The sequence below is a fragment of the Uranotaenia lowii genome, chromosome 2, assembly GCF_029784155.1.
Source record: "Uranotaenia lowii strain MFRU-FL chromosome 2, ASM2978415v1, whole genome shotgun sequence".
In the NCBI taxonomy this organism is placed as follows: domain Eukaryota; kingdom Metazoa; phylum Arthropoda; class Insecta; order Diptera; family Culicidae; genus Uranotaenia; species Uranotaenia lowii.
Window position 1 is genome coordinate 326,172,303 of NC_073692.1, and position 23,843 is coordinate 326,196,145.

The window sequence follows — 23,843 nt, forward strand, 5'->3', positions numbered from 1 at the left end:
TTGGCATACTTGCTTGCTTGAGCTTTAAATCTTTTCATGAAATGTTTTGGCAAAGGTTAGATGTATCAATGAATTTTCTGGCTACACAAAGCAGTTTTTTGAAATTTTTTTCTCTTATTCTACGGTTTGACAGCTTTGAAATAAGTAGTCAAAACCACTTCAATTAAAAAAAATCATAAAAAAAAAAGATAACATCGAATATCTTTTCTGAGGAAGAAGTTAGGTTCGTGCTATGTTCACGTGAATAAAACTGCAAAAATCAAGGAATATTTTTCATCCAAAGTTTTATTTTTTGGATCTATCAGTACATCTCTGGCGATTTTTGAATGAAAAAAAATTGTTTTCCCATACAAATTTCCATTCAAAATTAAAATTCGTTGCGCTTATTCAGGACTGGATAGATCGCTTCCAAAATTTATATTGCTATTTCTGGCGCAAAAACAACCAAAAAATGTTATGGGAGGTGTATAAATTTAAAATTTCTATACAAAGCTCGCAGATGTCTGATATGCACTCACCCATATTTGAATATGGATTCAAAATCAGTTCTAGTCAATATGTTGCTGATGTGATATTTGAATTGAATTGAAATCAGCTTCTCACAGATGACCTTTTTTGCATTTGAATACCTGTATTATAATAATTCATTTTTAATTTACCCTCATTCAAATAGTTTTTAGTTTTTCGTTGAAATTTTTTTCAAGATATGCGTGGATTTTTTTTTTAGTTTACAAATAATAAGTTGATAAAATATGTGCCCAAAGAGCAATACCATAAATTTGAGTGAATAGGACAGAGGGATTAAAAATATAAAAGCTCGTTAAATCAATATTACGCAAATTGTTTGACACTTCTTTTTCTTGAGTCCTATGAAGAATAAAGAAATATCAAACAAGTAGTGTGTTTTTTTTGTTGGTTTTACTTCTACTTCTTATGAAAATTGGTAAATTTTGTGAATAAGAACGATAAGTGAGAAAATTAATGAGATGATGTTTAATAATAAAAATAAAATCAATAATTATTTCATCTTTTTTTATCTAAATATAGCAATTCGCCATCTTTTACTGTTCCTGACAGCCAGCTTATAATTTCAAATAACTATGCTGAAAAAAATAAAAATCCAGTAAAACAGATAGATTTAAGATGCAACTATTTTTTGGCGTTTTATAATCATGTTACAATTTATAACTCTTTTTAAAAGATGAACCATTTTTGTAGATCATTTTTTTAAACAACCCTTGTAAAATTAAAAAAATCCTTCTGAATAACTTTCGTGTGATCATTCTTACCAATGATCACAATCCCTTAGGATAAAAATGATCAATTTAATCCATCGAAAAAATCTAAGAAAATAGCTTAAAAAATAGAGTTTCCCAATGCTTAAAAAGTATAACAATATGATTATCATTTCATCCTTCAATGATCGACAAAATTAATAAATTTTCATTTTATGATGCTTCATTGTTGGAACATTTTAAAACAATGTTCAATATCTCAATGTTTTTTTCCAATTATTACGAGGTAATATTGTTATCTCCTCAGTCTCTCCGACGTTCATCGCTATTAATGCTCAAAAACAGTTTTTTTTTAACTTTAAACGCTGACAAATTTGAACATTCTTTGCTTGGCAAACTTATTTTTGGGTTATCGGAGCATATTGACAACACTGTCCATGATGTCCGGCTATTGTAATTAAAAATGTCAACTGAAAAAAAATGAATGGGCTCTGATGATCAAGAAATTTAACTTTTGAACGAAAGTTATTCTCGTAAAAAATTAAAGTTTATAAAATATATAGTTTGAATAATTTCACAACGTCATTTAAAAAATGGCAGAGGTTTATTATATAAATCAACAGTTATAAGAAAACCACAAACAATCAAGCTGATGCAAAATTGAAATTGTAGTCATTGTGCTAGCATGTTCAAATAGAAAAAAAATTCAAATTTACTTGAACAATCCAAAGTTTTTCCTGATTTGTAATCTTTTCTGAGAATTTTTAGCTTAGCTTAGCTTAATTAACTACTCACATCTACCTGAATCATTGAACCCGAAATGCTTGTCTACAATTTTTCACAGAATTATCTTCTTGAATTAGTTTTTCGATTTTTAATTGTGAATTGATGATATGATAATTGTCTTTTATAATATTAAAATAGATGCATTTCGAACACCATGATCACAGGCGTGGCTTAGTAGAAAGAATTCCACATCGCCAATGGTTGCTAATACGTGATTGACCGAGGCTATCAATTTTGCGCAGAGGTCAAAGGAATGATGCCTGGGATTAGCAACTCATTTTCAATACACAGAACTGATACTCTCTTTGACCATCAATAACCACGCCGGCCACGTCCTAGTAATCAATAGATAGGTAGGAAAATAGATAAAGAGATGAAAGTAATAAGTTTTTGCTTTAGGACCGAGGTCACCTATGCATCCTTGCAAATAATTTTGTTTTGGAGTGTGGGTTAAAGGAAATAATCAGGATACACTTTTGACCAGTGTGATCTAGTAAAGTTACTACCTGCTAATTTTAATGTTTTTCAACGTGGTCTAACCCGGCTCTTTTGTAAATAAAAATCTTTGAATCAAAAATTTATAATGTTTAGATTTCCTAAACCTATCTCGTTTTCCTCATCCATGAATAAGGGGATTCAACAAGGAACGTTTTATCCCTAAGACTCAATTGGTCAAACTGTGAACACCAGAAAATGATAATTTAATACAATAGTAATCTTTTCTGAGAATTTTTTTCCACAAAGTGGCTTTGAGGCATTTAATGGTAGTTTTATATAGTCCTAAACCAAAATTTAAAAAATATGATTAATTTCCTTTGTTTTTTTTTTCATTTTTTATTATTCTCTAAACACAATAACGTTCAGTCTCAATAACGTTTGTGTTTCTTTAAAGATTGCGTAGAACAAATTTAATCATGAATGAAAATTAATCTCTATCAGGAAGTTTGTTCTACTCCATTTCTTGATATGAGTTTGTTTCGTCAGACCATTTTCTGACTTTCGGGTAGGAAAATTAAAACGACTTTTCTTGAGGAAAACTAAAACCCAAAAGTATATTCATTTCATTTTGATTCACCATTAAGATCTTCCCGCGAAAAACTGTAACCTTTCTTCATAACAAGCTAGCAACACTTTATACATTACATTGGACAAACGCTTCACCAGATTGTAAACAACCTTGAGTGGAATTCGCTTCTAGAGTAACCAATATTGATGAGATCAACAACAGAGTACATTTTTGCATTTTATTTGATAAATAATTTTAAGTTAATTTTTAAATTTTCTACTTCAATATGACTTTTATTCAACAGTCAGAAAGAAAACTAAGTATTATTGCCGATATGAGACAAAAAGTTTAAGCTGATGGAGATGAGAGCCTTGAATAAGTAGTCTATCATTTGAAAACTTGAATTTCAATATATTTTTTCCACAATGGTCTTAACTCAAACAATAAATTTTAATCTTTTAAATCTTCTGTAGTACAAGTATTCATAAAAATGTTGACAAATTGTAAATCATTATTCTGAATTTAACCACAAATTTTATAGACGTGACAAATATCCAATCAATTCAACATTTTGTTCTTGATACTGATTCCCAAGTAACACAAATTAAGCCAACAAGCATTTTAAAGTTTTATTATGGCATTTTATATGCAGCTAGTTTTATAACTGTTTCATTACGGTCATGAACATACATACTTGGATTCTTGATTCAACCTTTTGTATTCAGGTTCTTCTGAAAACTAACTGGCGGGCTAAATACGCATATTTATGTTTTTAGCTTTATTTCATTAACACTTGCAATATTTTGATATTATTTAATTGAACATGGTAGAAACGGATGTTAAGCATACGTCAAAGCTGAAATTTTGGTGAAATTTTTTTCATCACTTGTTCTTTTGCATAAAACATAGTTAGGTATGCCATATGGCCATATTTCATGGTAATATTTTGATCATATCGTATGTTTAGCGGATCAGTATGGAGTTCTTCTTTTTTCGCTTTAAGATCGATATTTGATCGTAGAATTAAAGTTTAAATGATAAAAAGTAAAAAATATATAAGACTAGTCTATTTTTCTTGATATAGGCATTTAACCTGCCTTGATACGGGCATTCAGAACCTGTCTCTTGTTCCAATATCTTATCATTTACAACCTTGCCAAAAGCTTCAATTTGTTGAATTTCCGATTTCCAGATGAATAAGAAAGAAAATAATAAAACTGACAAAAATCTTATTTGAATTTTTGAATTTTTTCGACTTTATATAACAATTTATTTTTTTCATGCCATGTGTTAAAAGCGTATTACCCTCAAACTGCACTGATTAGATATGATGAATCTCCAGTCATATCGTCAATCGGCTGTATGCGCATATAACCCAACATGCGCATTTAGGAATATTCCCCCTATATTACTGATAATAGCTTGAAACCCCCATAATATGGGTTTCGGGTGAAAGGGCTTAACAAGTTTAAGTTGAAAAAGTTGTAAATCACTAAAAATCGAATGAAAGCCCCACAATATAGGTATTGGGTGGATAGTCTAAACAAAAAGCAGTCGAATTTCACTTTCTAACGCCATCTTGAAATCTAATATGGCGGCTTTCGCTGCTCTTCAAAATGCTGTAAATTATTAAAAATTTGATGAAACTTTCACAGAATGGGTGTTGGGTGAAAGGGCTAATCGAGAAGAAGTCTGTAAATGCTGTAAATCACTGAAGACCGGGCCCTTTCACCCAATAACAATATTGTGGAGAATACATGCGATTCTCCGTGATTAAGAGCATTTTAGAATTCAGCGGAGGTCACCATCTTTGATTTAAAGATAGCGTCAGGTTGTGAAATTCACCTTCATCTAGTTTAGCCTTTTCAACCAATACCCATGTGGGAGTTTAATGCGATTTTCAGTAAAGAGCAGCGTTTTATACTCAAGCGGAAGCAGTCGTGATCTTAGATTTCAAGATGACATTTTCATTTTAAAAGTTAGTCCTCATTTACTATAGTAATGATTAACAACTCAGTAATGAGGAACTCATCCTACACGTAATTGGTTGGCTTGCTAGAGAAACGACAAATTTTGCTTTTTATATGGCTCTCATTAAAACGTTATAAAGCTAATTAGAAATTTATCTGATAATAATGATGCTATTAAGCATTGAATTGACTAACGTTGATTGCAAAATCGATGGGCACAAAATGACGCCATGTTGGCAAATTCACATTATCAAGAAGCCAGCTTTATACGAGTTCTGGTGATGTGTAGAATGCACGTTAGCTTTTTTATGAAGATAAGTGCTATAGCTCTAACTAAGTTGTGCTGACCATATTAAAACTAAAATTGGTGCTCAGGATTTGTAGTCAGGACCATCGTAACAGAATTCGAAAGTTCACTCTTATATATTCTTCTGTTATTAATTTAAATTTTAAAGCTGTTCTACGATTAGAATATTTTTATAAGGAATTCCAATACCAATTGAAATATGTGATACTCGATTCCAAATCCAGGGTCCAATTTTGAAACTTTATTTAAAACCTGTCATAGAATTTCAGTTTAAAATTTTGGACCTTTTTTTTTTGTTTAAAGAATCGGGAATTTTTTTTTTTAAATTTTTTAAATAATAGAAAAATATTTTTTTTTATATGAATTTGAGCATTTGATTTGCGTTCTCTTGTTTTTACTTAGTACTTGTTTAGGTATATTCTATTTACCTTTGTTATGTTTCTAAATATTATACATGTTATACTTATATAACAATAATCAAATATTATTATATGATAATTGTTTTTAATTGTTTTGAATACATTCAACAAATGATACCTAAAGCTTTATCTTCTCTTCTAGGTTATTGCTGTAAAACGCTCGAGGTCCAACTGCCGGAATCCATCTGCAGTCCAGTAAAACTGGGTCTCGAACTAAAATAGTAGTACTAGATCGGGATATCTTCAAAGAAAAAAAAAAGTGCTCCCCGCACTGATTTTTAAATAAGTGGCAAAGTGGAAGAAATTATCTTCAGCTTAAATCAATCTCCAACGCTATCCCTGCTTTTATCCGCTGCTGATAAAAGCCGTGGTAGCAAAACAAATTGATGTTCCCGCATTGAATCAATTATTGCTGTTCCCATCCTAATATGTTCATCATCTTTTGTACATAATCGTGGATGAACGGCTTCCAAGTTAGTTTTAGGCCGAAAAAGTGTGCGGCTAATGTCTATAAGTGAACTAATCTCATCGCGAAGAAGAGAAGAGCAAAATCGAATTAGCTACTACATGGGTGCGTGTTTGAAAGAGTGAAAACAAAGAGAAAAAATCCGACACATGAGTAGGAAGTGAGGCATAAAAATTCAGTCCCAGGTGATGGACCCGGTTTGATTTTATAGAATCATTTTGGGGCGAAAAATTTTGTTCATCAACTGTGGTACCGGGACCCTGGGCGCGTGCCATTTGCGGGGAATGGGGATAGCAATCCTACCGCAATAATAATCAATCAAAAGTGGACCACAAACGGGGAAAACAATCAAATCTGGCCACTGGCCGCCAGGTGGAAACCAACAAAAGGGAAGCAGAGGTACAATTCGGACCCGAGAGATGGGAAATGCGATTAGTAGTGCTTATGAGGCCACGTTGCCCAGAAGGTCTCAACAGCAACGGCAACAGGAACAGCAAAACCAACACCACAACAGGTACTGTTTCGATGCCAACTGTAATGGGAAACGGTGCAACTATGGGACCTCTGGAGCCTATACGATGCCCAGGATTGGCCAGAGACATCAAACCGAACAACAACCACAACCGACTCAACAAAATCCAGAGAGCTCCCGAATGCTGTTCCTGCTTTACTTGATACACCGAACGTGGAATGTTGTGGTGGACAGTGTTGATACTAAAACGAAAAAGTAAGTTGTTTTTTATTTTTATAATCTGAACTTAAGGTGAATAGACGAATTGGAAAAATGCAGTTGTTTAAACTTTTCACGAAATTAAAGAAAATTATTTTGCTGTTATTTTTAGGAGGCTTCTAGTTTCAGCGTTAAATGTTATAGAAATGCCATCCATACTAAGTATGATAAGTTGATTCACTAAACAGAATAAGTTGGTCCTTATCAACGTCATATTTTCTCAGTTTACACTTTTTCACGGTGTGCAACTTTTGTTAAACATTTTTAACATTATACCAAAAAGATAAAGAAGAAAATTGAAAATGACATTGAATTTTATGAAGATTTCATGTATGCTGGCCTTTCTAAAAAAAAATAAAATAAATTAAAACAGTGTCATGTTTAATAAACTTAATTATTTTTAATTTTTGTAGCGGCCCACCACACTCCCCCACACCAAAATACTCATTTGAGCCTCCTGGTAATGGACGCTACTGTTCTCAGCACGTCTGCCAGCAAAACAAATAACCCCTAACCGCGAACAAACTTTAATCATTCTGAGAACACAAAAATTTATAACGTAGTGCGAGGAAATGTATGATTTAATTGAATTCTGTAGGGAGGATAAGGATGCTTGATCCTTTTTTCTTATTTTCTCATTTTTTTTTGGAAATTTTTTGCAGAAACTGTCTTTTGCATTTTCTAACAGCGTTTAATTTCAAGTTGTTATGCTGCAAAAGTTAGATCGATACATGAACCCGTAGATGAACTAGAAGCGTTTTCGTGGGACTTAAAATGTGATATTTTGAAAGGTATAGGCGAAAATTTATTAAAGGAGACTTGATCCTTTAATCAGGGTGCCCTTAGTTTTGTGCTAAGCAATGATCAACATTTATTCAGAAGAAGAATATATCTCTTTGGACTTGAGGGATCAATTTAACCAATAACATACATTTTAGAAAACTTTTTCTTAAAAAAATTGAGAGTACACTATTGGTTTGAAAATATGGCATTAAAGGTTCATATTATATTCGTTAGATAATCGTTACATTAACATATTGGAAAAATATTTTTATTCTAATTTTTTCGTGTGGGAAACATTTTAATGTGATAGAAAAGATCTTCAAGTTACATTTAGTTAGATTTTTCAAACAAAGGGCAATAACTGAAAAAAGAATTTAAAATTTTTAAGAAAAAACAGGTTTATTGATTCGTTCTATTGGGGAAATTTTTCTTGAACATTTGATCTATGTAAGACATTCAAGTTTCGAGATATAGCTGAGGAATCAAGTATCCTCAGGAATCAAGTATCCTCATTCTCCCCTACATATTTCATTCACAAAACTGATACGTGTATAGAACAGTTTGAAGAACGTTAGATGGTCGGCTTCTGTCCCTACCAGAGGTTACGGACCCCTTCATCATGGTTGCCGAAGAAAACTCTATGTTTCCGACACAATAAATTCTCGAATTCAGTCATTTATAGTTGAAATTGAGTGACGAAATGTTGTGATTTTTTGTTTTATTTCGTTAGCGTCGTCTGTTATGTCATACAACACAAAACGTAAAAAATGATACCTACAAATTCGTTTTAATGGACACCTACTTATTAGAGACACCTGTTTGTGAGTACACTCTTTTACAAGTTTTGAATTACTATACTGCCGCTATTCGCAAGACTGTCTTATATGCATTTTTGTCATTTTTCAGTTTATCTCAAAAATCGTTCAAATACAGTTAGTTCTTCAATTTAGACTAAATACTTTCAAAACTTTGTTCTCAACAGATGTGAAAAAAATACCAAGTCATGTCTGTCCCATATGAAATATACCTGCAAAGCTGTCCCATCTGTCTATTAATACAGAGTGCTTCAAAATTGCTACTCTAATTTACGTTAATTTTACAAATATTCATACAATGTGTGCGATAAAAATAAGCATTCATTGAAATTCCGAATGTTAGACTAGGTAAATCAGTACAGTAAAGTTTAAAATAACAATCTTCATAATTTTTAGAAGCTAAGTTTAGTCTAATGGGTAAATTCAATTAAACTGTTTTTTTTAAATGAAGCATGAAGCTTATTGAATTATTTTTTGTTAAACATGGAAAATAGTCAGCTACAAAGCCATATTTTTTAGGTTTTTGTTATGCTGTTACTTGTTTTCATAAAATCTTTGAACAAAAATACGCGTACCTGGTAGCACACGCTTAAGTCATATTGAATTGACTTTTCTCATCAAATATTTGCAGCCTTGATACTTTGCTGTTTTTGATTCAGCATAAATATAATTTGAAGGTATTTATAGTCTTTCTAAAACGATAATCGACCGGAAAACTTTTCAAAATATGACGGTACAGGTTATTTTATTCATAGAACGTTGTTATTCATTTTATTTTAGACCCACTCAATTCTTACGTAAACTTTCTTTATCTTTGACTATCTAAACATGTCATAATCATCATTTCAAACTTATTTTTATCAGTAAACAACCAGTAAAGTAAATAATACAGCGCAGTTAGAGAGAATCAAATGATCAACTGACAAAAGCCAAATATGGGACAGCTTTGCGGGTATATTTAATCCGCATGCGAAATATACTCGCAAGGCTGTCTCATCATTATTTTCTCCTCCGCATTAACAACTTCCAAACCAAAAACACATTGGACGAAATTCTACAACAATTATCTTAATATCTTTGAAGAAAGAAGTAGAAAAGGTAATGTTTCAACCGAGAAATCCACAAAAGTTCATAAAAATCTTTAAAGCCGTTTTTCTCGGTTCGTTGTTTTTGCATATGGGACAGGCTTGCCGGCAGCGGCAGTATACATACTCAAACATTTTACTTCGTAAGCTTTTCAAAATGGTTCTGGTTGTTCTTTTTATCGTTTTAATTTTCCTTTTAGTTGTATGTTTAATATGGATCTGATGTTAGATTTGGTCTTTAGTCGTTTGATTTGAGCACCTGACAGTAAAAACATACAGAGGTTTCTTAAAAATCTGTGAAATCTGTAATTTTTTAAAATAATTCTGTGTTCTGTGACACAGATTCTGTGATTGAAATTCGCTCAATTTTTTTTAGCAGTTTTTTTTCTGTGATTTCGGCAACCTTGCCTCTCACAAGGATGCTAATTTGTCAATAAGTTAAGCATTGAAGAATTTGTCATCTTCATTTCATGGACGGTGACGAATCGATTCTCTCTCCCAGGGTAATGTTGACGCTCTGTACTGAATTCACGGAGTATAAATATTACAATCAATAATGCGTTGGCATAGATAGCAAGAGATTACAGGGGTTGAAATCCAGCGCAGTGCTGATCTTTCCTGACGGACTCATTTTCAATTTAAAAAAATGTGGGGAATGATGGGCCACCAAACCCAAAGTGGTCAAATACCATGCAAAGTTAACTTAAAATTTAATTAACTATTAGAAATATATAAGCAATATCAGATGAGGAAATAAAAAAGAGAGTTGTGATTGAACAAAAAATGTTTTTCATAATTCTTCATTTCACACAAGAAAACTCGCCTCCGACCTAAGGCATTTTATTTATTTATTTTATTTCAGTTTGCAATTCAATAGGCTATCTAGATTGAACCTCTAATCATGACACAAAATGAATTGTATTTAGAATGGTTTTTTTAGAAGTGTAACCAACCAAGTTTAGAATTTGAAGCAAATCATTATTACTTCGAAATTTATTCGAATTTTTATTTCATGTCAACAAATTGGTAACCATAGGACAGGCGTTTAATACTTACGGTAGTCAACAGAAAAAGCAAAAAAAAAAAACTAAAATCTCAACCTCATTTATAATCACTTTGGTTATTAAAAAACGTCATAACAATTTTTGTTCCAATTATAGATATTCTTTAAGGAACAAATCTTAGCTTGGCATGGCTACAAAATTCACATTTTTCCAAGGTGCAGTGAATTTAAGAGCTAATTTTTATTCAATTGATCGGTACTAAACCGATCAGGAATTCAAATTGATTTCTGCTTGTAATGTGTCCTTTTTATGTTCACTTGACACTTTAATCAATTTGAACGCAAATATCACTTTCTGTACACGTACCCTAGCATTGATATGTACGCTCTCGCAACATAAGAACTTTCGCCGAGAGAGACTCACACAATAGTATGTAAGCCATTTTAGTTGTTAGAATAGAATCTAGAGTTAAACGAACCGCACGGGTTTTACTTATTCTCCGCAACAAATCAATTAGTTAAAGTCCAATCAAGCGACTTATCTATATTGCGCATCCGAAATCGGGTCTAGTTAAGTGGTGGCAAAATAGTTGCATCAAGTTGCGCCGTGGTACCCGTACAAAGTACACCGAAGTGCAAACAAGTTCTTCAACTGCTTTGTGTTAAGTGTAGGCGACTTACCCAGATTCCTGTTGTTGGTGGATGCCGTCGACTGGAGACGGAAAGAAATACCCCGAAATAGCCAGCCTTCGAGGAATTTAAACAAAATTGATAAGATTATTAAATCTGAGGTTTTGAGTTTTATACAATTCAATTTCATTGGCAAATTTCTAACTATTGAGTTATCATTGATGACCAATGTAGTCGATTCAACCCTTCAATTTTGGGAAAATTTATTGTAAAACTGTTTATTCAAACGCGAATTCAAACAAATGATATCTTAGAATTTAACATTCATTACTCCTCCAAATTAATTAATGGGATGTTTGTGCCCAAGAATAGAAAAATTGAATTGGTGACTTCGGTTCAGAGATGATCTGTTTTCGTTAACTTCAAAAACTATTAGTGAGCTTTCAACATTTCAGGTAGACTAATAATAAATCAGTGTAAATTGAAAAAGGAGAAAAAAATACACACAGAATTGAAAACATGCAAAGTAAGTTTTTATCATGGTTCAACAAAGGTCGGAAGATGTGGAAAAAAGGGTCTCTCTTACAGTTTTTTGCATTACTCGAGAACTAATCGAATAAAAAAAAATTAACAGGGAAGTATATTCAAGTACGAGAAATGTTATTTTTATATTTTGAGACCCCTCACTCTCTCCAACGGGAAGAGGGGAAAGAGGAGGGAGGTTTTCATAAAATATTTTTGGATCACTCGAGAACTCATTATTCAAATTTGAGAGCAAAGGGTATTTGGGTAGAATTTTTTTTTTCTTCTTCCTCCTTTAACTGATTCGATAGGGAGGGGTTAAGGGGAGCTCTCATACAATTTTTTCATAACTAGATTGCCAATCTATCAAATGGTAACAAATTGGGAAGAGTATTTAACACTAAACATACCGACACTTTGTATATACCTATTCATACCGCGAGCGGTCAAATGACGGCAAACACCGTTTTCGCTAAAACTCCCTTGTTTCTCAACCGATTTCAACCAAATTTAAAGTTTTGAAAAGCTTATAATTCGACTCAAATATGTTTCTCAAACAATTTTTAACTACAATCAATAACTTTAAAGTTATTTACAGTACAAAAAAAAATTTATGAAAAAACATGCTTCAGAACAAAGGTTGTAAATCAGTTATTAAGTGCTTGAAAAAAATTCCACTTAGTGCCTGAGAAAACTGAAGTTAGAAGCTATATGTTGCACATATGGAAAAAAATTTTAAAAATTTTCTAAGATCATGGCCACAAAAAATGTACAAAAGTTGTGTAAAACCCGTACTTTTCAATCAATCAACCGCCAAAGCTGTTCCTGTTACAGTAGAAATTTTTGAAAAAGTGAATTGAAAAGTAGACGTAATTTGTCACATTTTGGCATCTTTAGATTTTTAAAATACTAAATACATAATTTTTGACGGCTTTTCAAAGGTAGTTGTTTTGCGAACTTTTTATGAATCTGGATTTTCTGAGACAATCCCTACACCCAAATTCAGCTTTGCACTGGATTTTGAATACGTTAACGTATAGTTTAGGCAATAAAACTATATGCAAAAGAAAGCAAATTTCATGCCGGTTCTAGTGATGTAACTGCATTGGCGGTGCAATGCTTTACAAAAATATAATAAATATATTTCTGAAAGTAAAACCAGAAAATTTGAGCGAATGCTCGTTTGTTTTTTTCGTTTCCTTTCATCCGTCTTCGTGTGCAAAATAGCTTTGAGATATTACCACCCACTGCGCCCGTCTGCCAAGCAAGAATTTGTGCTGACTTCTCAAAATTCAGAAACTAGTTCACTGTTTTATTTATCATATTTTTGCCAAGCATTGCACCACCAATGCAGTTACACCACTAGAACCGGTATGAAATAAGCTTTCTTTTGCATATAGTTTTATTGCCTAAACCTTACGTTAACGTACTCAAAATCCAGTGCAAAGCTGAGCTTAGGTGTAGGAATTGTCTCAGAAAATCCAAAATGATAAAAAGTTCGAAAAACAGCTACCTTTGAAAAGTCGTCATAAATTATGTATTTAGTATTTTAAAAATCTAAAGATGCCAAAATGTGACAAATTACGTCTACTTTTCAATTCACTTTTTCAAAATTTTTTACTGTAACAGAAACAGCTTTGGCGGTCGATTGATTGAAAAGTACGGGTTTTACACAACTTTTTTACATTTTTTGTGGCCATGATCTTAGAAAATTTTCAAAAAATTTTTCCATATGTGCAACATATAGCTTCTAACTTCAGCTTTCTCAGGCACTAAGTGAAATTTTTTTCGAGCACTTAATAACTGATTTACAACCTTTTTCCTGAAGCATGTTTTTTCATAAAATTTTTCTTGTACTGTAAATAACTTTAAAGCTATTGATTGTAGATGAAAATTGTCTGAGAAACATATTTGAGTCGAGTTATAAGCTATTCAAAACTTTAAATTTGATAGAAATCGGTTGAGAAACAAGGGAGTTTTAGCGAAAACGGTGTTTGCCGTCATTTGACCGCTCGCGGTATGAATAGGTATACCACATACGTTATTCGAAAACCGTAACACTTAAAAAAAATTTAAAAACGCAAAAATACTTGCATTTCAAAAACAAAAATAGTCCTGTCGTTAAATTTGCGAAAAAACAATTATATAAGGCGTAATCATCGTTTAAAGTTCAAAAACCGTCATTTGACCGCCTCCGGTACGTTTAGTGTTAAATTGAAGATGATTCTTGATGATTTGGTTCCCCTCTTGGGATGGAAAGAGAAGAGAGGTGCCGTACGATTGTTTGGACAAATTCCAGAGCACATCAAATAAATTTAACCAAATTTTTCAGGGGAAAGTATAAGAATACGAGAAATGATTCTATGGTTATTAAAACACATTTTTCACTTTGCAGTGGAGGTTAAAAAATGGGAAAATAGTTCCGCACATTTTTTTTTATTACTTGAGAACTTATCCAACAAATGGAACCAAATTTGAAAGAAAAAGTATTCGAGTACAAAAAATAATATTTTTTAAAGAAAAATTCCATACAGTACAGAGCCAGGAAAAAACAGTTTTAAAACCTTTTCAAGCAATAGAAACCATATATTTTCATGAGAGGCTTTTTAAGGATTCATGGCCCCTCGATTTTTCAGAGGAGAAATGGGAAAAAGAAAAGTATGTGAAGCTTGAACACTTATCAAGCAAATAGAGCCATATGTGAAATGTGATGTTATTTGATTACGAAAAATGTTGTTATGGCAGTTCGTGGACCCTCCTCACATTACTGGGGAGAGATGCAAATAAAATCGAGTACTTAATATCAGATTTCAAAACAATCATTGAAAAACATGTGATGTGAAAGCTCTCATTATTAAGATATCGAAAATTTATTTATAATGAAACTATGTTCACACAATTTATTGATTTTTAAAAGGTGCAGCGAAGCACACCGGGTCAGCTAGTTTTTTAATAAATTTAATTCCCGAGTTCGGACTGTTTTAAAGAATGTTTGATTTTTGTATTTTTCAAAAATTGTGAGGATTTATGGGTCATGAACCCAAAATGACCGTATAAGATGCAAACTTTATAAGTTGACCCAAAACTGTAACTCCATTATTCATTTTGTTATACTGTGAAAACCAGTTCATCGTACATTCTTGACATTTTATTTCCCTATGGCCCAAATCAGCTCAAATTCCTCTATCAATATCACTTATTTGACATGTACTGCTATTTATTATATGTTATCAAAAGTGCTAGTATTCTCTGCTCTCTCTTAGTACTGTGAACCAGTTTTGGCGAGATAAACTGCTATTTTACTGCTCTTGGTTACTAGGGAAGAGCTCTTTACACACAGTCCTCTTTATACCCTGGACTAAGCCGGGAAAATCGGGGCATTTTTGCCCAAAACCGGCCAAATCCGGGCCTTCAGTTTCTTCAAATTAAAAGGCCGGGCAATATCCGTGCAAATCTGGCCATAATCAAGGTTTTTTTTTATTTGAATGGGAAAATGTTGAAAAACAAACACATGGAACATTAGTTTTAACTAAGACACATCAGCCGCGTTAAAATCGTACCTTATTTTATTTCAAAAAATGTATACGAATTTATTTCGCTAAAACAAGTTAAAAACGATTTTTTGTTTGATACAAAAATAACAAAATACTAAATTTCAGTTTTAGGTGTGGATTTTACCGGAATCGTCAAAAATTCGAGCTTTTTTCTTTGGTATCCGGGCAACCGGACCGGATCCGGTTTTTTACTTTGAAAATTTGAGAACCCGAATAAAATCGGGCAATCTAGAATGCTTGCCTTAGATTGTTTAAAAAAACTTCGAGCAGACCGTGATAAGCTCTCCGTTAGCCTTGATTTTCATCAGCGTTTACAGTTGGCTATGGAATATTTAGGACTGACTTGCTATCATTCTATTTTGATACCTACCGTGAAAATAATCAAATAAGTGTATATTTAGAGTATTATTTTCAAAAAAATCAAACACAATTTTGCAAAGTATTTGTTTGTCACGGTAATCAAAACCCAGTGAAAATAGGAATTTTATCAAAACAAGTTACATATTTCAATTGCTATTTTCTCAATTTGACGAAGCGCAAAAGGGAAGGACTTGCTATGAACGACAGTAAAAATTTAAAAATTATTGAGTATTTCCAAATGTCGCAGAATTTTGACTGTACACAATAATCAAGTGGAAAATAAGATAGGTAACTTTTTTATATTTGCACTTAAGAGCATTGTTTTGTAGAATTTTTAGGCGCTGCAAGCGTGTTTCAGCTAAACAGCCTCAAATGGAATTCCTGTACATTAGGTCCGAAGGTATAAAAGCAAGGTTAATTTTCCAAAAAGTTGTTCCATCTTTATATTGACGCACTTTGATTTATCTTCATCAGTAAGTTCGCGCTGTGACTGTGACTAATTTCAAGTGTTTTCTTAGAAAGATTTTCATGATCCATATACTAGGGGAAAGGTTTCCTAAATGGGCCTATCGGGTTAAATGACCCTACGGCTGTTTGATGAAATGGCTGACTAGACAGCTTATCTAACCAATGCATTTTGAGGGCGATACGCTTAGAACATAAGGCAAGAAAGAATTTTATGAATTTACAAACTCAAAAAAATTTAAAAAAATTATACAAGGTTTTGATACATTTTGATGTAATATTTCGACTTTTTAAAATTATACGTAAAGAAGCTTAAAAAAAAACTAGGATGGTTTTTGATTCTCACTCAAATGAACTTAAGAATTAGGGGAGGAGCGGGCTATATGCGCCTATTAAGCAGAATACTGATTTAATCAAATATCACATCGAATATGTGTACAAAAACTATATACACGTGTGAAGGCATCTATTTTCTATACATTGGAGAAATTTTTATGTTAAAATTTTCTTCTGTTTCCAAGAAAACGATTTTATTATAATTGTTGTCTAAAATGCCGAACCTCAAACCGTGCGGGCTAAATGCGCCTATTTATGTTTTGAACAAATTTTCTGTTTTTTGGGCAATATTTCTGTATAATTTCATTGAAACTGCTAGAAAGTAAAAATTTCCGTAAGACAAAGCTGAAGTTTTATAAAAATCAATTTACATTATAATTTTATGGAATAAAACAAAAGTTAGGGTTGCCATACTATGGAGGCATTTCATCCATGAGAAAAACTTTATCAAATCTGTTTTAAGATCTTCAATTCTCTCTTAAGATGTTATTCTAAGCTTAGATTTGAAGGTTCAATGATAAAAATGATTTATTTATTCTATTTAACCTGTTATTTTAGGATGGAGGCATTTTACAAACATGATGGGGGCATACAAAAACACTCTATTATTCCACTATATAATCATTATTAAACCTCCACAAAAGCTGAAATATGTTTAATTTCTTAGGTTCATTTGAGTAAGAAACAAAAACCATCCTTGTTTTTGTTTTAAGCTTCTTTACGTATAATTTTTAAAAGTCGAAATATTACATCAAAAGGTATCAAAACCTTGTATGATTTTTTAATTTTTTTTGAGTTTGTAAATTCATAAAATTCTTTCTTGCCTTATGTTCTAAGCGTATCACCCTCAAAATGCTCTGGTCAGATAAGCTGTCTAGTCAGCCATTTCATCAAACAGCCGTAGGGTCATTTAACCCGATAGGCCCATTTAGGAAACCTTTCCCCTAAAACATATTTCAGCTTTTGTGGAGGTTTAATAATGATTATATGGTGGAATAAGAGAGTGTTTTTGTATGCCCCCATCATGTTTGTAAAATGCCTCCATCCTAAAATAACAGGTTAATTAGAATAAATGAATGATTTTCATCATTGAACCTTCAAATCTAAGCTCTGAATAACATCTTAAAAGAGAATTGAAGGTCTAAAAACAGATTTGATAAAGTTTCTCTCATGGATGAACTGCCTCCAAAGTATGGCAACCCTAACTTTTGTTTTATTCCATAAAATTGTAATATACATAGATTTTTATAAAATTTCAGCTTTTTCGTATGGAAATTATTACTTTCTAGCAGTTTCAATGAAATTATATGGAAATATTGCCCAAAAAACAGAAATTTTGTTCAAATCATAAATAGGCGCATTTAGCCCGCACGGTTTGAGGTTCGGCATTTTAGACAACACTTATAATAAAATCGTTTTCTTGGAAACAGAAAAAAATTTGAACATAAAAATTACTCCAATGTATAGAAAACTGATGCCAGCACACGTGTATATAGGTTTTGTAAACATATTCGATGTGATGTTTGATTAAATCAGTGTTCTGCTTAATAGGCGCATATATCCCGCTCCTCCTCTACATGTATTGAGGCCCTCTGGATCAGAACTGTGCAAGTGAAATCAAATTTGACTTACGTATACCAAACGATTTTTCATATCTCAATCTAGCTCTGGTGCAGAACTCAGATTTACATGAACTTTAAATAACTTTGTCGTTTAAAACTGCCCGAATGCGAAAAGTATATGAAAATATCGAACACCTTGACAACTGATAAAATTTTCATAATCCACGGTCAAAAATTCTATCTTAAACTTACAATATTTAGTTTTTAATAGTTGTCGAGATTTCCTGAGACCTAAAAGCAATTTATAAAAATGTGATTTTGTGTTAACAGTTTATCACCGCTGGTTTATGATTTTAATTTAATGATTAATGGCATTTCGGTGAATTATACATTCTAATAGGAAGAATTTCAAATGAAAGTAATGAAAATTATAGACGGATAGATTAGATTAGGAAGCATGAAAGGTGTTGAAAATGAGCCAAGAGCGTGATTTGAGAAAACTTCTTGCCGCACAAGACCATTTGTCCCACATCGTATTATTGTCTAGAAGAAGCAAAGTCGATAGGCTGACTTTGCATTGATCTATACAATGATACATGGATGGATCGAAGCACGTGTTTTTCGTACCCCGATCGGACAAAAGGAAATGTACGGCCGGCTCAGATGAAGTTTTCTATTGCGAGAGCTGGTTCGATCGATGTGTAAGCTGTTTTCGGGTGTTCGTTGTTTGCACGGCGACGCTACTACTTTATTGTTTCGCGCACTTTGAGTAACCGTCAACGTCCCTACTTCTTAAGCCATGCACATCAATTAGTGAACTGCATTTTTATTTCCCCATATTTCCCCCCCTTTTCTTTGCCAATTGATTTTGTGTTAACAGTTTATCACCGCTGGTTTATGATTTTAATTTAATGATTAATGGCATTTCGGTGAATTATACATTCTAATAGGAAGAATTTCAAATGAAAGTAATGAAAATTATAGACGGATAGATTAGATTAGGAAGCATGAAAGGTTTTGAAAATGAGCCTATCGACTTTGCTTCTTCTAGACAATAATACGATGTGGGACAAATGGTCTTGTGCGGCAAGAAGTTTTCTCAAATCACGCTCTTGGCTCATTTTCAACACCTTTCATGCTTCCTAATCTAATCTATCCGTCTATAATTTTCATTACTTTCATTTGAAATTCTTCCTATTAGAATGTATAATTCACCGAAATGCCATTAATCATTAAATTAAAATCATAAACCAGCGGTGATAAACTGTTAACACAAAATCAATTGGCAAAGAAAAGGGGGGGAAATATGGGGAAATAAAAATGCAGTTCACTAATTGATGTGCATGGCTTAAGAAGTAGGGACGTTGACGGTTACTCAAAGTGCGCGAAACAATAAAGTAGTAGCGTCGCCGTGCAAACAACGAACACCCGAAAACAGCTTACACATCGATCGAACCAGCTCTCGCAATAGAAAACTTCATCTGAGCCGGCCGTACATTTCCTTTTGTCCGATCGGGGTACGAAAAACACGTGCTTCGATCCATCCATGTATCATTGTATAGATCAATTCAAAGTCAGCCTATCGACTTTGCTTCTTCTAGACAATAATACGATGTGGGACAAATGGTCTTGTGCGGCAAGAAGTTTTCTCAAATCACGCTCTTGGCTCATTTTCAACACCTTTCATGCTTCCTAATCTAATCTATCCGTCTATAATTTTCATTACTTTCATTTGAAATTCTTCCTATTAGAATGTATAATTCACCGAAATGCCATTAATCATTAAATTAAAAATGTGATTTTAAACAACAGCAAATTCCCGAAATGTACACTCTAACTAGAAAGACGACAGTTGAGGGTTCAAATCCTGTGCAAAAGTCAGTATCATTTCATCTGTTCAACGTTTTTCTGATAAAACGCAGCTTTATCTTCATAATTTGTTCACTTACGAATCCTGATGTTGATCCTAGCGATTACGTTACATGTTTGAAATCAATAACACACAAGTCATAAAAATCTTGAATGGACATAACGACACGAGACCCGGATTATCTTCTTTTGGGGAAAGTACGATCAACGCGATGAGATTAACGACTATGGCCACATTTTGCCACCGGTTACCTCATAAGGGAGGGCCCTGATTATAATTACAGCTGGCTCAAATTTATCGTCTAAGCGATTAGAGCAATTTTCACTTTCCTTATCCACCTGGTTGGACTTGAGCTATTCGGTTTGCATCGCTCAACTGAGGGCTGGCCACTTGAAGAAAGAACGACTTTGTCCAGCTTAGGTGGCGCTTCTTTTTTCTTTCTATCGAACCAGCAGCATCTCCATATAGGTAGTTACGATCAACATTCAACAAGAAGGGTGGGTAAGATAAATTTATGAACCGGTCATTTCAGTGAGTGTGAGTCAAATGGAAAAGAAATATAGATGCTGCAAGAAAATACGGAAAACCACTCACTCGCTGCTCTTCTTGGTGTATCCAATCGAAAGTAGTTTATGGAAAAACATTTATTTCCTATTCGATGTAATCTGAGAACTGTTGATTAACCTGAAGCGGACAGCCGGGTGAAGTTGAAAATATGCTATAAATATTGACGCCAGTAGTTATAAGCAGGTTCGTCGCTTATTGCAATTGAGCCGGTAAGAAGTCTCTTTCGTTCGGCAGACAGTTGAACTGGATCACCCAAGGTTTAGTTTTGTTTTCACTTTTCTTTGAACGAAAATATTGTTTTAGCGTCAAGAGGCTTCCTGCTTGAAAGAAGTATGAATTATTATGTTGACCGGTTTAGCTTCAAATCTGCTCGGATTAATCGACGACAATATTAAATGTTTGGATCAACTTTAATCGTCTATTGTTGATACGACGATGGAAGAAAAGTTGTGCCATAAGATACCGAGTGAGACAATTTTGCCAACATTACGTCAACGGTGATTATCTGTAATTGGGCAAAATTTTCCATTAGATGCGCCATTAAATACGGGAGCGAAGGTTTGTGGATAATCGTGAAGCGAATTTCTCTCAAATGGTGGATGTTTCAAAACAGTATGAAAATCCCTTTTAGGTGTTGAAATCACATAGTGATTGATTGTTTGTTTTTTTTTTGCATCATTTATATTTTATGTGTTGGCAACCACAAGAAATAAATAAATATTTTTCGGCCACTGTAGGGAATCAGTTGGTAAAGTTATACCTGTCTTGGCTGATAGCCAACAGCACAAGGTTTTTTTCAATGCCTGTTTGGCATGTGGACAAAAATTATTAAGTCGCAAATGAAAGAAAAATGTTAAAAAAAACTTTGGTTGACAAATTTTAAGTAACCAATCAGATTTTTAATGTGAGTGTCCAGTGTCTAAACAATAGATTTTATCGTATTAATGTATCTATACTTTAAAAAGTTAAACCTCCTTTTTTACTTATCTCGGGACAAGTAAATGAAAAAAAAAAAACCAGATAACTCGCTTAGATAACGCAATTATCAGAGTTTTATTATGGTATGGAAGTTTCCTACCTCCCACACTATTCCTCCTCGTTCGAGTTTTCCGATGAAGCCAAACCGCGCGGATGCAGTTGGGCATGAAGTTCCAAACACGCGCATTTGATGCATTCCTGCATGCATGCTCTGCGCAAGTGTTGATAGATGGGGTGCCATTTTTCTGGGGAGATTGCACTTGTTCGTTGAACCATTCGGAAACCAGCTGATGGAAAACTTAGCATTGGGGAGTGAACAAAATAATCTATGGGCTGTGAAAGATGGAAGGAAAAGTCATAAATTGCTTTTACGTTAGCATCGTGCAGCATTCGAGTTTTCTTTGGCGGAGCTTTGTAGTTTAGGGGGCTAGGAGTATCGAACTTATTTAGATTTCTTCTGCTTCTATCAGCTATCGGTTCAATCTTGATAAGGCGCAAAAAGGAAGCAAACGTGAATAGTATGTGATCACAATTAAATCATGGCGTGTATTTTAGTTTATCAGATTTGTGAAACTTCATGAAAATTTTGAACAAATAGAGGAAACTTAAATTTTTAAGATGATTGATCCAGAAAATTTTCCCCAAAGTGAAATCAATGAAAATCAGATGGACTAAAGTACGTCAATGAATAACATCAGCTTCATGTGTACACATGCATATCACAGATCATATGTTTCAGATAGTGTTTTTGCACTAGTTTTGCATATCACTCACCATTTGGCGAATGTTTGGTTGGGTAACTTTCCAAGTCAATGACGATCGATAAAAACAACGATCGAATGTTACGATAAGAGCATTTGAACACGTGCTGCATATGTGGTACTACTGGGGAGTAGGCAGCTAATCGGGATTCAACCAAAACATCGGTTTGTCATGCTGAATCTTCTAACATTTTACATCCAATCGATTCACGGTTCCTTGAGATGGTTTAATGTAAAGACAGCTAGTTTGTATTATCATAAGGTGACAGTGGTAAAAAATCTTAATGGAGTAATACGTTGATTTAATATAAGGATTATGAAATATTCGTGATTTAAAAATAGTTTTTAAGCCAACCGCAAAATTTCATAGCTTGTTTTCAGTTTTGACTAGCTGAATTGTTATGCTTAGTAGACTGAATCGATTTGGGGTCATTTTTGAATTTCTCAAGCGTTTTGATTTAAAACTTATCCATGATTTTTGCAGAATTTTAAAGTAACGTTTACATGAGTAAATTTGAACTTTTAGGTTTGTATGGGAGAATTAAATATTTTGTACTGAAGAATCAACATCACTTTTGTTTCTTCTGTGGAACCTAGCCTGCTTATGGTTTTTCTGCCAATTGATAAATTCTTTAACGGGGAATTTTGCGTAGAACAATTTGTCGAAGATCTCAACTTTGTATCTTACAAAGGCAAAAATGTTATTAGCTGCTTAACAGGGGTATGGGGTACGTTGTTAGCGGCGTACCACTCCATGGCCATTTTACCGTAATGGCAAGATGCCAAATCCGGCCAAAACAGTACAGAACAACCGTGTTTCTTCAGGAAAGGCAGCAGACGTTTATTCAAACACTCTTTCACGTAAATTTCTTGGTTGACAGTCCCGGAAGCTATGAAAATGCTGCTTTTCAAGCCACAGGTACAAATGGCTTGCCAAACCAGATATTTCTTCGCGAACTTTGACAGTTTCATGTGCTTGAAAATATCTGCTACCTTTCCCCTTCCTTTTGCCGTATATAACTCCTGTCCCGGAAGCTGCTTGTAGTCAGCTTTGACGTAGGTTTCGTCGTCCATTACCACGCAGTCAAACTTCGTCAGCATCGTCGTGTACAGCCTCCGGGATCACGCTTTGGCCGTCGTATTCTGTTTATCATCGCGATTTGGAGTCACTACCTTCTTGTAAGTCGATAGTCCTGCTCGTTTTTTTGCTCGATGCACGGTTGTAGACGATACACCCAGCTTATTTGCGGCATCTCGGAGAGAGAGGTTAGGGTTTCGCTTAAAACTACCGGCAACTCTCTTTCTCGTCTCAGCGGCTTCCGGTTTCCGATTTCCTCCCGAACCAGACTTCCTGGCTGTCGACAAACGTTCCCCAAACACTTTAATTACATTTGTAACGGTTGATTTGACCATTTTTAGCGATTTTGCCAGCTTAGCGTGCGAGTAGCTCGGATTTTCGAGATGCGCGAGCAAAATTTGATACGCTGCTCTTCTTCCTTGGACGGCATTTTGACAACTGAAGAGTGAATTCCAAAATCAAAATTAGAGCAGCATTCTTCACACACACACCTTCAAAATGAGGGATGTTTAGGTTTTTTAAATGCAAAATTGAAAGAAATACGTCAAGTTGATA

The 23,843-nt window shown here is 33.6% G+C and overlaps 1 protein-coding gene across 3 annotated transcripts in view; it reads left to right on the forward strand.

Moving 5' to 3' along the window:
- The window catches only part of LOC129746608 (uncharacterized), a 372,164-nt gene that overhangs the window by 46,293 nt on the left and 302,028 nt on the right, over nucleotides 1–23,843 (forward strand). For all 3 annotated transcript variants that reach the window (XM_055740345.1, XM_055740346.1, XM_055740348.1), the window contains one exon: nucleotides 5,866–6,916. In XM_055740345.1, the coding sequence (XP_055596320.1) occupies nucleotides 6,609–6,916 (308 nt within the window). In that variant the 5' untranslated portion in view covers nucleotides 5,866–6,608. The remainder of the gene's footprint in view (nucleotides 1–5,865; nucleotides 6,917–23,843) is intronic.